This window comes from Pan paniscus, chromosome X (assembly GCF_029289425.2).
Source record: "Pan paniscus chromosome X, NHGRI_mPanPan1-v2.0_pri, whole genome shotgun sequence".
NCBI lineage: Eukaryota > Metazoa > Chordata > Mammalia > Primates > Hominidae > Pan > Pan paniscus.
The window spans coordinates 39098727-39115205 of NC_073272.2; the positions used below are offsets into that span (position 1 = coordinate 39098727).

Here is a 16479-nt window from a genome sequence, read left to right on the forward strand (position 1 = left end):
CCAATAAACTAATATGGAAAAAATATACCTCAGTAGAAGGACTGAAAAATATAAGGTCAAAGTTGGAGGTCAAATTTGTGATATGAATAGAAAGTAGATTAAATACCCCCAACTGTTAAGCCAGTGACTGGCTGCTTTGAAGAATGTAGAGGGGTTGGGGAGAGTTGAAGGTGCAGAACAGGTAGAGCCATTGTAGCTGATCCAGATGAGAGCCTAGTGTGGCTTGAACTGTGATAGTGGCTGAGGAAATGAAGATAGATTCACTAGTTCCAGATGGATTTTGGACAAGGTGACAAGTTTTGCTCATGGACAGAAGGTGAGGACTGGGAGATGGGGACAATAAGTTCTGGTGTTTGATCTTGAGCACCTGGGTTGATGGTGCTATTCTTAACCTCAGGACATTTGCACTGGGGACACCTAGGGTAGAGGGCTGGGGAATACATGTCATGTGAAATCTTAGATCCTTATTAGGTATCCAAATGGAAACGTGAATCAAGTAGATGGAAAAATGAATGTCAGCTTTGGAAATATATGTAAGGGAGACATTATAGATGGTATTGAAGTCATGTGATTGGATGAGCTCACCAGAAAAAGTGTAAGAGAGAGTGTGACAAATCTATCCCCAAGCTCAGGGCAGCTAACATTTAGGGTATAGTTGAGATGTTTGAACACCCAGAGAGTTTCTGTTCCCACCTGACCATTACCTTATTCCAGACCATGGCCCCCAGTGTCCACTCCTAGTGTATTTTCAAATCAGCTTGTCCTGATGTCAGTGTGACCTCTGGTTTCTCCTTTCTAGATGTGGAGAAGAGTTCTTTTGTCTTGTCTTATGGCTATGGATAGAATGAAATTATTTCCTAGTAAGAAAAATATTCCTTAGAGAAATGGTAGTGATGTAAGCCTACGTTTTTCTCCTCTCTCCTTTCACAACTTTGCCATATCTTTTGGCCTATTCTCTACCTAAACAGATGAAATTAGTATGTAAACCTTAGATTATGCATGTTTCTGAAAAACTACTCAAAACATTTTGTTCCTTCAGTGCTACATGTAGATTATTATATAAAAGATAAAAATTACAGGTTTTGTATACAGTATTCAAAGTTACATGTGTAGCTCGAGTCTTTTTAAAGCTAACTGGTTTGAACAGTAGTAAAATATGAACAAGTGTAGCTATGCAATCATTACCTTATTTCATAACTGTAACACTTTCTTAAAAATGAGGATTATGGTCATATAAGTTTCCAGAAGGTATTCTTGACCCTTTACTCTTGTAACTTGGTCCTCTCACTATTTCTTTATCTGCCTGATTTGAGGATCTCTCCCCTCTCTGACTTTGTCTCAGATCATATATATTTTTTCTCTCCTAGATATGAGGAAGAACAAAGCGAGCATCTCTTTGTGAGTGTTTACATTTTTAAAACCATCAGGTCACTGCGGATTCTTCTTACTTTCATACTTTGCAGAGAGTTTGCTACAGTGGTTTCTTAACTTCAGATTGCCTGGGTTCAAATCCCAGCTTAGCCATTGGTGTTGACTTGCACAAGTCATTAAATTTTTTTGTGCCTCACTTTCTTCATATATAAAATAGAGATCACAAAAGCATCAACCTCATTGGGTTGCTGAGATTAAATAAGTTAATATATGTAAATCACTTACAGCAGTGCCTGGCATGGTGTAAGTACATTATGTGGTAGCTATGAGTTATCACCATAATAACCCTCATCACCCTCCACTCAATTCTAAGATCCTTTGTATTATTTACGCTTTGGGGGAAAGACTTCACTTGTATACATTAGCACTGTATTTCTACCCATCATGTCACCCTGCATACAGAGATGGGAAAACCCTTAGAAGCTGGTTTGGTTGTCAGGTGCCACCAGAACTCAGGAGGGAACATGGCTGTTTTTGCTGTCCCACACACAGGCTCAAGACTAGAGACAGGTTTTGTTGTGATAGCTTTCTGTGTAATCCACCCCAATTCTATCTCAACCAGCTTTCCCTTGAATTCACCCCTAGAACACTGTGCTTGTTCTTCCCAAACCCAGGTTGCCTGAGCCTCCTATTTCCACCCTTAACTTCCTCCCACTCCTCAGAGATGGACAAGAGCAACAGGATGAAATCCTAACCCAGATCCCCACCTTCATCTGGATGTTTGGAGCTGAAAAGGAGAGGAATGGCTAGGCGGTGCTTGACAGGAGAATGAGAAAAAGGGAACACATTAGAGCCACTGATAACATAACTAAAATCGATACATCATCATGAGCTTTGGCAAAGAGGCTCTCAAGCTTTGCTGCACATTCAAATCACCTGCAGAGGTTTTAAAAAATTTCAATGCCTAGATCAAATACATAAGCTTCTGAGGCAGGACCTAGGCATCCCAGACATTAAAAACCAGTGTTAGCATCTTACTGCTCAAAGTTGGTCTGGACCAAAGTATCAGTCTAAACTGAGAGCTCATTAGCAATGCAAAATCTCAAGCTCCACCCCAGAGCTACAGTATTAGAATCTGCATTTTAACAGGCTCCCAGGTGATGAGTGTGCACACTGAAATTTGTGAAGCACTGCTTTAGCATCCTGGTTCTCTACCTAGCTGTACCTTGGGATAACCTGGGATACTGAAAAATAATACTGATGCTTGAACTTAAACAACTTACTCAATCATGCCCCCATGCACATACTGCACCAAACACCAAAAACTTACTGTAACTTCAACAATGATTATTGAATTGACAAATATCCAGAAAGACTTGGAAACTTTTTCTCATTTCTGTTTATGTTCCACACATATATAACATGTGCACACTTTTAATCATTGTTTTATAAATCATTTGGCAACCTATTTGTTTTTTCACAAGCATGGGTTGGAAACAATATGGCCTAAAAGCATATGGCCTAGAAGCCAAATATAGCCCACCATCTGTTCTTGTAAATAAAGTTTAATTAGAACAGATGCATGGCTGTTGATTTACGTATTGCCTGTTGCTGGGTTCATGCTGCAAAGGTAGAGTTAGTATGTAAGACTAAGACTGTATGTCCTACAAAGTCTAAAATATTTACTATCTAGTTCTTAACAAAAAAATGTTTACCAATCCCATTGTATAGTAACTTATCACAGGCCCTGAATTTACCTAAAGCCACCAAATATTTTTAAATGTGCAATTGTCTTTGTACCTCCAATATGGTCATTGCAGTTTGGTGCGTAATTTCCCTATCAAACACAATGTGTAGCAGAAATGAAAGCAATACACTGTATTAATTTAACCTAAGATGATAATGATTTAATATAGCACCTCCATGTAAGAGGAGTATAGAAGATACTTTTGGTTACTTAGCCAACAGCCATTTTACTCTTTCATCCTTATTAAGGCAATACTGAATTTTTTGGGGGGTTGGTGAGTAACAATGTGTCCTATTCCTAGTAATAAATTGAAATTGGTCTACACAGGTTCCTAAACTTTGTCTGCATCTTTAACTGGCTGCTATCTCAACCTGTAATTCATAGCCAGGATTCTAGAATGGGTTACCTGTACCTGTTGACTTCCCAGAAATAATGCATTTCTTTAAGTGTTAGAAGAAGTAATATATCCATAATGTTCAGAAGTAAAATATATAAAATGATATGTGATGAACTTCCTCATGTCCCTGACTGCAGGCTCTCAAGTGTCTTTCATACCAGCCCCACCGAAAGATTACCTTCCTTAGGAGTTTTCCATATATCCTTTCTGTCTTCCCGTTTTGTGTGTTACTATAACAGAATCCCTGAGACTAATTTATAGAGAGGAGATTTATTTAGCTGACAGTTCTGCAGGCTGGGAAGTTCAAGGGGCATGGGGCTAGTATCTGCTCAGATTCTGGTGGGGGCTTTTGTGCTCTGTCGTGACACAGCAGAGAAGGTCAAAGCGGAAGCAGGCACATGTGAAGAGGGACCAGACCTGAGGAGGAACCTCCCTTTATAACAATCCACTCTCTCGGAAACTAATCCATACCTGTGAGAACTAATCCAGTCTCTCCAAAGCAAGAATTCACTGACTACAGCGAGAAGGACACCAAGACATTCATGTGCCACCCCAGACTCAAACACCTCCCACTACAGCCCATCTCCCAACACTGCCACGCTGGTAATTTAACTTCCAACATGAGTTTTATTTTTTTTTCAGTGAACATAAAATAATTTTATTAAATATAACAAAACATAACAAAAGTATCACATACAATGTTATAGTACCATTTAAATATAACACAGAAAAATACTACAAAGTAAGAAATACAAAAACAAAAACTAGGTAAGATTTTATTTACAATAATGGTGTGCTTGCCTTGTTCATAAATTCATTCCAGTCTGGAACACAGGAAGATAATGCTACCCGCACAGCTGGTGCACCATTCAGCCCATTTCTTTCCTTTGTTTTTAACAGGGTTAAGATAGAAAACCCTAGTTCACACAAACTAGATGTGAATGGTAGTAATAGCAGGACACTCTTTCTACTTAACAATGGAAAGTCTTCCTTTACCTTAATCAAAATGCTGATAAACTTAAGGTCTCATAATCATTCTTCAATGTATATGAAGAACTAAGCTGCAATAATTCATTCTCTTCTTCAGGCACCAAGTTTAGCTCAATTATTGATTCAGAGTTTCAAAAAGCAAATGGATCTTTTACCCAACTGTTTTCCCTTAATGTTTCAAATTTTTCTTCTGGAAAGAAATGGTTAAAAGTTTGAGATAGAGAAGTGAGATGCAACAATATCTCTAATTTTATTTCCTTCAAAATGTTTTCATTAATATTCTCTTCAATATGTTGCAAAAATCTTGGAAATATGTAGTAGCTAGGATGATTACTTTTAAATCTTGCTTGCCATAACAATAATGTCTTTTGAAATCCCTGGATACATTCAACACCAACATGAGTTTTAGCAAGAAGAAACCACATCCATACCATAGCACTTACAAACTTTTGTTTTATGGAGAAGTATGCATGCCATGGATATATACCAAATAGTAACATAATTCACAGTATCCTGCAGCTTACGTTTCTCTCCTTAATGATATAAAAGAATGAGGTTTTAGCAGTCAATTTACATACTGGTCACTAGTGACATTCTGGGACTTGGGATTTCTCCTTTTGCTCATTACATCAGGACAGGTACCAATCCTCCCACTTCTTTGGTTCTGTTACCAGTGTAGGGTCTTGACGAGTCATCCAGGTTCTTGATGTGTTGAGCAAAGAATTGGACAAAACACACAAACAAAGCAACAAAAGAACGAAGCAACGAAAGCATAGATTTATTGAAGCAAAAGTACGTTCCACACAGCAGGAGCTGAAGAAACAGGCGGCTAAAGAGCCCCGGTTGCAAAATCTTCTGGGGTTTAAGTACCCTTTAGAGGTTTCCTATTGGTTACACCCTGTGTAAATGAACACCTGACCTGTGAGCAGTCAGAGGCTGAAGTGAAGTTATACCCTATGCAAATGAAGACTTGTCCTGCAACCAATTGAAGGCTGAAGTGGAGTTACACCCTATGCAAATGAAGACTTGGCCTGTGACCAATCACAGGCTGAAGTGAAAGCTCCCTATCTCCAGACCCTATTCTCCTGCTTCAGTTCTATTCAAGTGTCCTGAATCCAAACCATAACCATTTGCAAATAATTCCATCTAAATTACTAGAATTTCCTTTATGTAACCTGTGTGCCACCTTACAAAATATAGTGCCCATAATTAATTGAAACAGCATGCCACCAACCTTTGGTCTTCATCCCCCAGCCATATCATCTTCAACTGGTAGTAAATTGAATTGATGCTTATCATGCCCAGCATAGTATTGTTTCCCAGTAACTTGTCCATCTTCTACTGACAGTTTTCAAGATAATACCTTACTTTTTGACAAAAGAGTACAAAACATATCTTTTAAGATACTTTTTAAAGAGCTAGAGTCTCCCTATGTTTCCCAGGTTTGTCTCTAACTCCTGGGCTCAAGGGACCCTCACACCTCAGCCTCTGAAGTAGCTGAGGGTACAGGTTTGTGCTACCACACCTCCACATTATGCATCAGTTTAAAAATGATCTGTTTCTACTTTTTCATAGCTTAGATATACATGTTACTACCTTAGAGACAAAGAAATTGACCCAAAGATGTTAAGTGACTTGTAAGTCCAGCCATTTTCCCTAGAGTATCACTTTTGATAAGGAGTCTTAAAAAGTTGGACTACACTTGCTTGGATTTTCCAACTTGGGGGTATTTCTGCCTTCTACTCTCAACAAGGCAGCTTTTGGAGTTAGGATTGGTTTTTAGTCCCCCGTCTCCTAAGGTCCTTCCTCCCCTTTAATGTCATTCTCTTTCAAGGATAGGGAGAAGCTGTAGGAGAGCTGTATATAAATGCTGCTAGGCCCTCCTCATCAATACATACTCAATGGGAAAATCATCCACTTCCCAACTTTTTTATGTAGGTTCTGAGCTGATTGATCAGATTGCAAAACATGCCCCACTCTACTGTCTTTGCAATTATGAAAGCCTTGAGGTCAGGCCTTGAGTCACTCAAATTGTGTTCGTAAATGGCAGTGAGAACATTCAAAACAGAAAAAGCACACATTTTATAAAAGGGAAACAAATATTCTTTGTAAGAATCTTGCACCCAGTGCATTTTGTTCTAGCACTCAGCTCACAGGATGAAACGTCTACCTCTTGGGGCTCTTCCCTCTGAAATGGTTGTCGGACCTCTCTGGCAGCTCCAGATTGTGTTTATCACTTCTCTAATTTTATCTTGAGCTAAAACCATAGAGTTCCTTTAACGACTCTTTTCTTCATTCACTCTTTTACATCATGCTTAAGATTGCTATAAAAGTATGATTCAATTATGATAGTAATTCTTGTTTAGGCACATACATTTGTGCCACATTATTGCCAGCCACTAATGTTAAATCCTTCTAAAGCACTGCTCTACCAAGTTTTGAAATCATTTGCTTATTCTAAGTATCTTTTTGCTGATTTCAAAAGAAAAAGAACTGTATAAATAGCTTACAGAAACATAATTTGAAATTACTTGTTTGAATGATAATTATTAGAGCTGATTTCACATGAATTTTCTTCTGACCCTCTGGCCTCAAGGACATATCAGTCTCTTTTCCAAATAAATCTGTCATTGTGTTTTTATTCAGATCATTGTTACCTTAATTGAAAGTATTTAATCTGTAAAATGAGGCAGCTTGCTTTTGACTACACATTGAAAATGATGGAAGATTGAATTTTAGGAAAATAGCCAAACTGGTTCTGAATTACTTATACATCAAGGCAGATTGCTTGTTGGTTTGCTCTGGTGCCAGATGTCTTGGGTTGAAATCCCAGCTCCGATGTTCAGATGTTAAATGACCTTGACTTTATCATTATGTAACCTCTCTGAGCCTCCCTTTCCTCATCTGCAAAGTGAGGATGATAACAGAGCCTACAGTATTTTATGTGTTAAAGATTAATTAAGTTACTACCTGTAAAATTAAAATCTGGTTTACTAATTCAGTTTTTGCCTAAGCTTTGTTTTTATCCATTCAAAATAAATGCCCAATTATTTCTCTGTAATTTTTTCCAAAGGGGAAAGAATTAGACTAAAAATTTTTTATTTCCCAGAATGCCAAAAAACAGAGAAATTGAATTATGCAAGCAAGTGTGCAAAAAACATTCTTGTAGATTAATCTTTGGGTATTCCAAAGTAATGTGGACAATATAAAAGAGCTACATTTTATTGTGTTTTTCTAAGGTTAGCATCATATAATTATTTAAATCACATATGTTTATTGGTATTTTTGGATAAATTGAAACAGAGTAAAAGGAAGTGGTGACCTGAGAGACTGGGAAGAGAGAGATTAAAGTCTCACCTGCAGATAAAGGAAAATTTACTATAGATCAGATACTTGATAAGTTTACTTTATTCTACTTGGTGCAGTTTGATTCCAAATTTGTAAAAGAGTCTGTTATTTTTTAGGAGTGCAACTGTGATTGGCAAGTGTACAGGAGAAAGAGATGTAAAGCAATTTTTTAAATGATGTAAACCAAAATGTTAGTACTGCTTACATCTTTATGATGGAACTACAAGTGATTCGTTTTCATTTTTGCTGTTTTTGTTTTGTTTTGTTTTGTTTTGTTGAGACAGAGTTTTGCTCTTGTTGCCCAGGCTGGAATGCAATGACGCAATCTCGGCTCACCCGCAACCTCCGCCTCCCAGTTTCAAGCAGTTCTCCTGCCTCAGCCTCCTGAGTAGCTGGGACTACAGGCATGCGCCACTACGCCCGGCTGATTTTGTATTTTTAGTACAGACAGGGTTTCTCCATGTTGGTCAGGCCGGTCTCGAACTCTCCACCTCAGGTGATCGCCTGCCTCAGCCTCCCAAAGTGCTGGGATTACAGGCATGAGCCACCGCACCCAGCCCCATTTTTGCTGTTTTTACAGGAGTGAAATTTTATATAATTCACTTTTTTCAATCCTAAAAGTGATAGTTATATAAAAAGTTAATGATGTGTAATTTTAGGAGCAAATTTATTGTGTAAAAAGTCTTCATACATCTATATTTAATAGTTTTTACCTGTGAATATATATCCATATTAGTGAAGCAAATGAGTACTTTGACAATTTCAGCTTTTAGATATTATCCTGAGATGAATGCTGTATCTAGACTCTACTTTTTCTTCTTTGGGCTTTTTTAAATATCGAATCTTGCATATTTTCATCTTGATTTTTAGGTGAAATTCATTGTGAACCTGTACAGCCTTTAGTAAATCATACAATGTTTCTTATAACATGTCCAGTTCCTCTTAGAATTATAGAATGTTGGAGTAATAATGTACCTTAGAGACCTCATTCAGGAGTCATTTTTATGACCACAGGGTTCTTTAAAAAGCTATATAACTAAGTGAAGTAAAATATATTACTATAAAACAAGCAGCTTTAGTGGCCATAGTATTAGTTTGGACCAAATTTGGTGTTTTATCTAAATTCCATGCCCTCATGGGGCATCTGAGTTCAGAATTCCAGGTGTAATCCAACTCCCTCTATTTGTCCATTTGTTTAGTGAGCTAACTCCTCTCCCCAGCTCTTCTTTTTCCAATTTGCATTCCAAGGGCTCCCTCCCTTGATGCCAGATAATTAAATAATATGAAATGGCAGACATTTCGAATCTTATCAGTGACCCATAATACCTGCAAATAAACATGATTGTAAGAAAAGCACTTTGATAAATGCAGTGAATAGCATTGCAAGTGAGGGTGATCTTTGTATCAAAGTAAGGGATAGGTAATCAGTCATTTTGAAGCAGAGATTTGATTATAATATATAAAATTAATTATAATCACTAATATGTATTGAGTATTTATATGCCAGGGACTTAATTAGACATGTTATAAATGTTATCTCACTTAATGCACAGGCAGCCTATAAGGTAGGTTTGTATTATACCATTTTACAAGTGAGGAAACTGAGGCCTAAAGGAGTAACTTGACCAGGTTTCATAACTAGTAATTGGGTCAAGTTTCCTTTTTATCTTTTAAATACTTCTCCTACATACGTTAAAGTCTTGAACTACTGGACTACTTTTCATTTGGGATTAAGGTCCAGGTTCAGAAGTAACCTAATGCAGCTTCTTCACCAGCCTGAGGTCTCTCCTAGGAACAATATATAATTTTGACCTTCAGTCAACATCTGTGTACTAAACTTTGGGGTTGGAGAGGGAGCTGAGGAGGAATGTCTGGTGGCAAGGAACCCCAAACAGAACCATTAGAAAACAAGGTGTTCCTGGAGTGTTTGAGTACTGAAAGACTACAACTGCCTAAACTTGTACATACTATTAATGATGATAGGGATCATGTGATGAGAATCTTGTAGTTGGATATGGAGAGTGATGATATTTAACATATTTTAACAGTAAATTATTTGGTATAGTTAGTAAAGGGGAAAACCCTCATTACTTATTTTTCCCTCTAAAGTATCATAGCTGAAAATATAAATAACTCCAAGTCTTTAAAAACACTCTTGGATTCTGACTGACCATTTTAGGGAGGATCCAGAAGGAGCACAATTATGTATTTGTAATTTCTTGTCACATGGAAAATATAGACTTGTAGGTCCTTTGATTCAGCAAATTTGGTTTTGGGTTTTTGTTCATTATGTTCATTGAACCCAGACATTTATTCATCTGGTATTTTCCATCTTTTATTCATACTGATTTTCTATTTATTTTGTATTGTATTTTCAGAAGGAGTTTTGGAGCACCTACACAAAAGCGCAACAAGGGGAGAGTAACCGAGGAAGTGACTGGTTTCAGTTTTACCTTACCTTTCCGTTAATCTTTGGCCTCTTCATTATCCTCCTTGTCATTTTCCTAATCTGGAGATGCTTCCTAAGAAACAAAACTCGTAGACAGACAGTGACTGAAGGCCACATTCCTTTCCCTCAGCACCTTAATATTATCACCCCACCCCCCCCACCAGATGAAGTGTTTGACAGCAGTGGATTGTCTCCAGGCTTTCTGGGATATGTAGTTGGGCGCTCAGATTCCGTCTCTACTCGCCTGTCCAATTGTGATCCCCCACCAACCTATGAGGAAGCCACTGGCCAAGTGAACCTGCAGAGGAGTGAAACAGAACCTCATTTAGACCCACCCCCGGAGTATGAGGACATAGTCAACTCCAACTCAGCCAGTGCCATTCCTATGGTGCCTGTGGTCACCACCATCAAATGAAGCTGCAAACTTCTTTTTATTCTAATCATTTTTAAAATACTAATGAAAGAACTTTCTAGCACTTTACCACTACATAAATGTTCATTGACTTATTTTATTGGACTCTTACAGCATACCACTTCACACTTGTTTTATTTTCTTTAGTTTTGTTTCTTGTTATAGAATCATTATCCATGCTCATTTTTGCTAGGGGAAATATATGAAGAGGGAAAACATACTAATGGGGGTCTTTCTGTGATGTGATGAGACATACATGTAAGTGTATATATGTGTGTATAGGCATATATACATGTGTATGCATCAACACAGTATATGTAAAACTGTCTTAAAAATCCATTAACTTCTACCTAAATCACCTGGAAGGAGAGCATTACTCACCAAAATTGCAAAACAAGGGTATCAAGAATTTGTGTAATAGCCAGTGACATGCTGTAGATTTTTGCAAACTGGATGTACTTAGCATGTTTTCTAATTCTGACTGGCTTTTGTTAACTTGATAATTCTTCATCTACCTTAAAAAGAAAAAAATTACACATAGTCATTCTTGATGTTATAAATAGAAAGAGAAAAAGTGTGTGTGAGCAATAATGCATAAGCTACTGATAACTTGCTTACAGCAGATAGCAATAAGGTATTTGGTGGCATTCGGCTTGTTTTGTAATAGGGATTTTTTTTTTTGGTTGACCACTCCCCCACACTTCCAAAATTAAACAGTGTTTTCTTAGCATCTTGAATATCTCCTGCGGTGTATATTAACATCTTGATGAGACAGATTTCCAGGCAACAAAATAATTTCTAAAATGGATATATGTGTGGATTAATGACAGGCAGTAAATACCCATTACTCCTTTACTCATAGCTGGTGAAATTATTCCCACTGTTTTATTGCCTTTTACTGTACGTTCTACACTCTCTCCTACTCCCACAGAATTTTCAAGCCCTTAAGAGTTTAGTTAAAATAAAATTTTTGAAATTATTGTCTTAATATTTTTATATAGGCTGATGTCTTTGCCTCAAGATTGTTAGGAGGTAATTTTCCATTGAATTATTAACTGTGATTTTTATATTGCCCTCCAAGTGGTAGAAGAAGATTGCAAAGTCCATGTTATGCTAGGTACACAATAAATCTAGTAATAGCCCCACACAGATCTCATCATTGTTGCTACTTCCTTTTGTATTTTCATCAGGTATTTTTTTAACTGTAGGGTTTTTACTTTTTTCTTGGAGCAGAGAGAACAGGCTGTAAATGGGTTGCCAACATAAGCTGGCTGAGAAATAAAAGAAAACAAGACAGTTGTTCATAAAGTTTCATTTTGTATGCACTGATGGCAAATTCATTAGGTCAGTTAAGGGAAATATTTGTACCACTTCCAAAGTTTTCAGCGTTGGATAAAATGATTGATGAGGCAGGCAGAAGGAATGTAGGTTTCAGGTGTGTCATTTCCTGCTGCTTCCAGCTCCATCCCTACAGACTCCTCCCCGAGTCCTGCCCTGGAACCAAAGGAAGGAGGAACACTGAGGGGAATCCTGAAGTAGGAGTCAGATGACCTGAACTCAGATCTCCCTCTATCACATGCTTGCCACCACTGTACCTTGAGCAAGAATCATATCTGACCCTCAACCTCCTCAACTCTAAAATGGGGATAACATCATTTGTCCTGCACTTCTCTAAGGGCTTTACAAGGATCAAATAAGATGGTGTGTATGTAAGAAATTTGTAAAATGTGAAGAGCTATCTACACTAAGTTCGTAATGTTATTATTATTGTGCTTCAAGGAGAATTTTCCCCTCTGTTTTCCTAAATTGTATGAGAGCTTTCACACAGTGAGAAATAGAGCAGGCTGTCCCATAAATGGGTAACATATTCCTAATCTGAGTGTGTGGGCTGTTAGAGAACCCCTGCCATGCTCTGGTCTGTTCTGAAACTGTGCCAACTGAAAGATGATAGCCCACACAGCACAAACAGGTTTAAGCAAATGATAGAAAGGGAAGTAAGGTGTGTGTGCTAGTTAATAGGTTTAGTAGCTTTTATGGACTAAAAATGATTGATTATATCTTGACCCTGGTCTCAGAAATGACATTTTTAGTTTTGCCATGAGTACACATCAGATATCTTTGGCTTCTATTTAAAGCTAAAGGAAGAAGTGTTTGATCCAGTGAACTGTGTATGTATGTGTGGGGTTTTTTTCTTTATTTTTAAATGAAAATTAAGACACCTTTTGTGTGGACATGTTTTTGTCTTTAATGTCAGGCTTTAGATTAGACCAGCAGTTTTCAAAGTATGGCCAATGGACCCCTGGGTTCCTTGAGAGCCTTTCAGGGGGGACTATGAGATCAAAATATTTTTATTATAATGTGAAGACATTGTCTTTTCACTCTATCTCAAAAAAAGTGTTGCAAATGTAAAACATTGCCATCTTCTCACAAATCTCTTTTTTTGTTTTTGAAAATATGGCTATTTTTCATAAAATGTTATTTGTGTTAGCATGTAATGGGTTTACTATGTTTAAATAAGTTAATACTTTAAAAATTTTCAGGTTTTTTTAGTATGGTGAATATTGATAGATATAAACCTCATGAACAAAAGTACTTTGGCATCCAGATCCTCAATAAATGTTAAGAGTGTAAGGGGGTCCAGAGACCAAAAGTTTTAGAGCTACAGGATTAGACATAGGAGCAGGATATTCTGTTAGTGTGATTTCTTGCAACTTTATTTTACATTTTAAACTGCTGATATTGGATATAATGCTGCTTTTTAGAGACACCTAAATTGCAGTATCAGAATGAATGTTGATGTTTGAAGCCAAAAAGCCAAATGCTTAAACTGATCAATGACTGTAGCTTTTTAGACTGTTGATCAAAGAACATTCTACTTCACAGTAATAGCTCTATCAGCCACAGATCTCATGGTGGCTGTTGCATGATAATGATAGGATAAACAAAATACCACTGTCTTCAAGAAACATTATCTTAGGTTTGTTTGTTTGGTTTGAGTTTGATTTGGCTTTTATATTTTTTAAAATCCCTTTTGCTACCCCATCTGGTTTTATAAACTGAGTTTCTTAGCATTCGTTAAAATTAAGGGGTTTGTTTGGAATAATATATATTTTTTATGCTTTTGTCTTTCTTACCTGATTGATATTACATTCACCTTTGATTGTTTTTTAAAAGTTTATTTTTACAGAATATATTTAGTACCTTTCTTAAGGAGTAACTGAATTGAATCAACCAGTTTGCATTTAAATAAAAGAACAGGCTCAGTGGTCTTCCTGTAGAATGGTTTACATGCCTGCATGTGCAGTAGTTGTGTCTGGAATCCTAGAATTGGCACTTTCTGCCTCCTTGCTCTAAATGTCACAAAAAATTATACTTCCTTAAAGTAAATGTATTGATTTCTTCTTTTCCTATTGACCAGTACAGATAGATATGTTGTGTTTGTTTCATTTTTAATGATGACTTCAAGATTGATGATGTGATCCAATAACTGTGGAGGTAGCTTTAACTTGGTTCTGTGTAAATAGTATGTATTTTATTATAATATTTCTCATTTTAAGATGCTTGGTTTACATTAAATTATGGTATTTAACTATTTTTATGTTTATACTAGGTAGGGTCTTTCTTATGTTTCTGTGTTTTTGGTATGCTAAATAAAGCTATTTTTAAACCCAAGAGATTTTTTTTCTGCCATGTGTTAATCATATTATGGTTAGGTGGTAAATACGCTGCATATGTTCTTATTAATTATGTTCTTTTTAATAAGGTAAAATGGTTATGTTTCTTTTTTCTTATGGATTTAGGGAATATAGGTCAGTAAAAACAACAGAAATCATCTGATCAAAACCTCAGAGTGTTCTCAGCATAAGAAAGAACTTTCTGTACTACTTTTGGATGACTTTGGCATGATACAAAATGGAAACAATTGCTCTAAAGGAATAGACTGAGCTCCCTGCATAGTGTAGTTTGTCAAGTCCTGGGAATAGTGTTGTCCATAGACGCCAAGGAGCCTGTTGTTTCCTGCTTAGCAGAACAGCTTGCATTTGAAAAGAAAGCACAAGATGAAAACATTGTGACCAAAGGGCATCTTCCTATGTGTAGAGCTCAAAGACTAAAAGTTGGTTTGTCACATCACTAACCAAGAACATGAGTTGATATGGTAACAAGAATTAAAATTATTTACTCCATATTCAAGGATGAATTTTAAATATAAATTATAAGTCTAATTTTATAAGCAAAAGTCCTCAAAGAGTTGTTCAAATAGTCTTTAAAAGGTACTTTTAAAAATCTATAGCAATTTCTAAAAGTTATATAACTTACACATTGATGACTACAATCATAAAACCCAAAACCTAGATCAAGAAATTTCTAGCATTCCAGAAGGCTTCCTCATTCCCCTTCCTTAAAGATACCATGATTCTAACATCTGTCATAATAGATCACTTTTTAAAAGTTCATATTTGGCTGTGGCCATATGGACTTGCCTTTTTATTTATTTATTTTTTTTTATTTATTTTTTTTTATGAGACAGAGTCTCGCTCTGTCACCCAGGCTGGAGTGCAGTGGCACGATCTTGGCTTACTGCAAGCTCCGCCTCCGGGTTCATGCCATTCTCCTGCCTCAGCCTCCCAAGTAGCTTGGACTACAGGTGCCCGCCACCACACCCGGCTAATTTTTTGTATTTTTAGTAGAGACAGGGTTTCACCGTGTTAGCTAGGATGGTCTCAATCTCCTGACCTTGTGATCCGCCCACCTCAGCCTCCCAAAGTGCTGGGATTACAGGCGTGAGCCACTGTGCCCGACCAAGTTTATAGGTTTTAGAAGCCTATGCTGTAGCAGGCGAGTGATAACAGGCTTTAATCCCCTTAAAGCCTGTTGTGGGATGGGATACTGGCATTGAGTGGGGTAAGGGTGATTAGGTTTTAATGGGAGAGTAATGGGTGTGTGATCGGTTGCCAGGGAGGGAGTAGAGGTGTCCCATACTTGTGGGTTAAGGTGGGGGGATACAAGAGGAAGACGTGAAGGAGGCTTTGGGTTTAGAAGAAGGGTGGCAATGAGATGTGGCTGTAGTCCAGGAATAGTCAGGGAAGCAGATAATTTGGTTAAAATGTCTCGGCCTAATAAGGGAACTGGGCAGGTGGGGATAACTAAAAAAGAGTGCATAAAAGAATGTTGTCCAAGTTGGCACCAGAGTAGGGGAGTTTTAAGGGGTTTTGAAGCTTGGCCATCAATACCCACAACAGTTATGGGGGCAAGGGAAACAGGCCCTTGAAAAGAAGGTAATATGGAGTGGGTAGCCCCTGTATTGATTAAACAGGGGATGGACTTACCCTCCACTGTGAGAGTTACTCGACGGTGTCCGTGATGGTCCAGGGGGCTTCCAAGGCGATCGGGCAGCGTCAGTATTCAGCTGCTAAGCCAAGGAGATCTGGGAAGGAGTCAGTCAGATAGCCTTGGGCCAGAGTCCCAGGGGCTCCGGGAGTGGCTGCTGGGTGAGTTGGACAGTCCGATTTCCAGTGGGGTCCCGCACAGATGGGACATGGCTTAGGGGGAATCCTGGGCTGCGGGCATTCCTTGGCCCAGTGGCCAGATTTCTGGCACTTGAAGCAAGATCCTGATGGAGGAGGTCCTGTAGGAATGCTTGACCGCTGCGTCTTAGGCATGTGAGGCTTAGGCATTTTGAAGTTCTTGTGTGCTGGAGGTGCGGCTGGGTTTTGTCTCACAGCAGAGGCAAGTAATTGTAACTCAGAAATGCGTTGCTGTCTGGC

The 16479-nt window shown here is 37.8% G+C and overlaps 1 protein-coding gene across 3 annotated transcripts in view; it reads left to right on the forward strand.

Moving 5' to 3' along the window:
• The window catches only part of PRRG1 (proline rich and Gla domain 1), a 108132-nt gene extending 93744 nt beyond the window's left edge, over positions 1-14388 (forward strand). For all 3 annotated transcript variants that reach the window (XM_003805973.4, XM_003805974.6, XM_008977292.4), the window contains exon 4: positions 10232-14388. In XM_003805973.4, coding sequence (XP_003806021.1) covers positions 10232-10717 — 486 coding nt within the window. In that variant the 3' untranslated portion in view covers positions 10718-14388. The remainder of the gene's footprint in view (positions 1-10231) is intronic.
• Positions 14389-16479: the final 2091 nt, after the last annotated feature.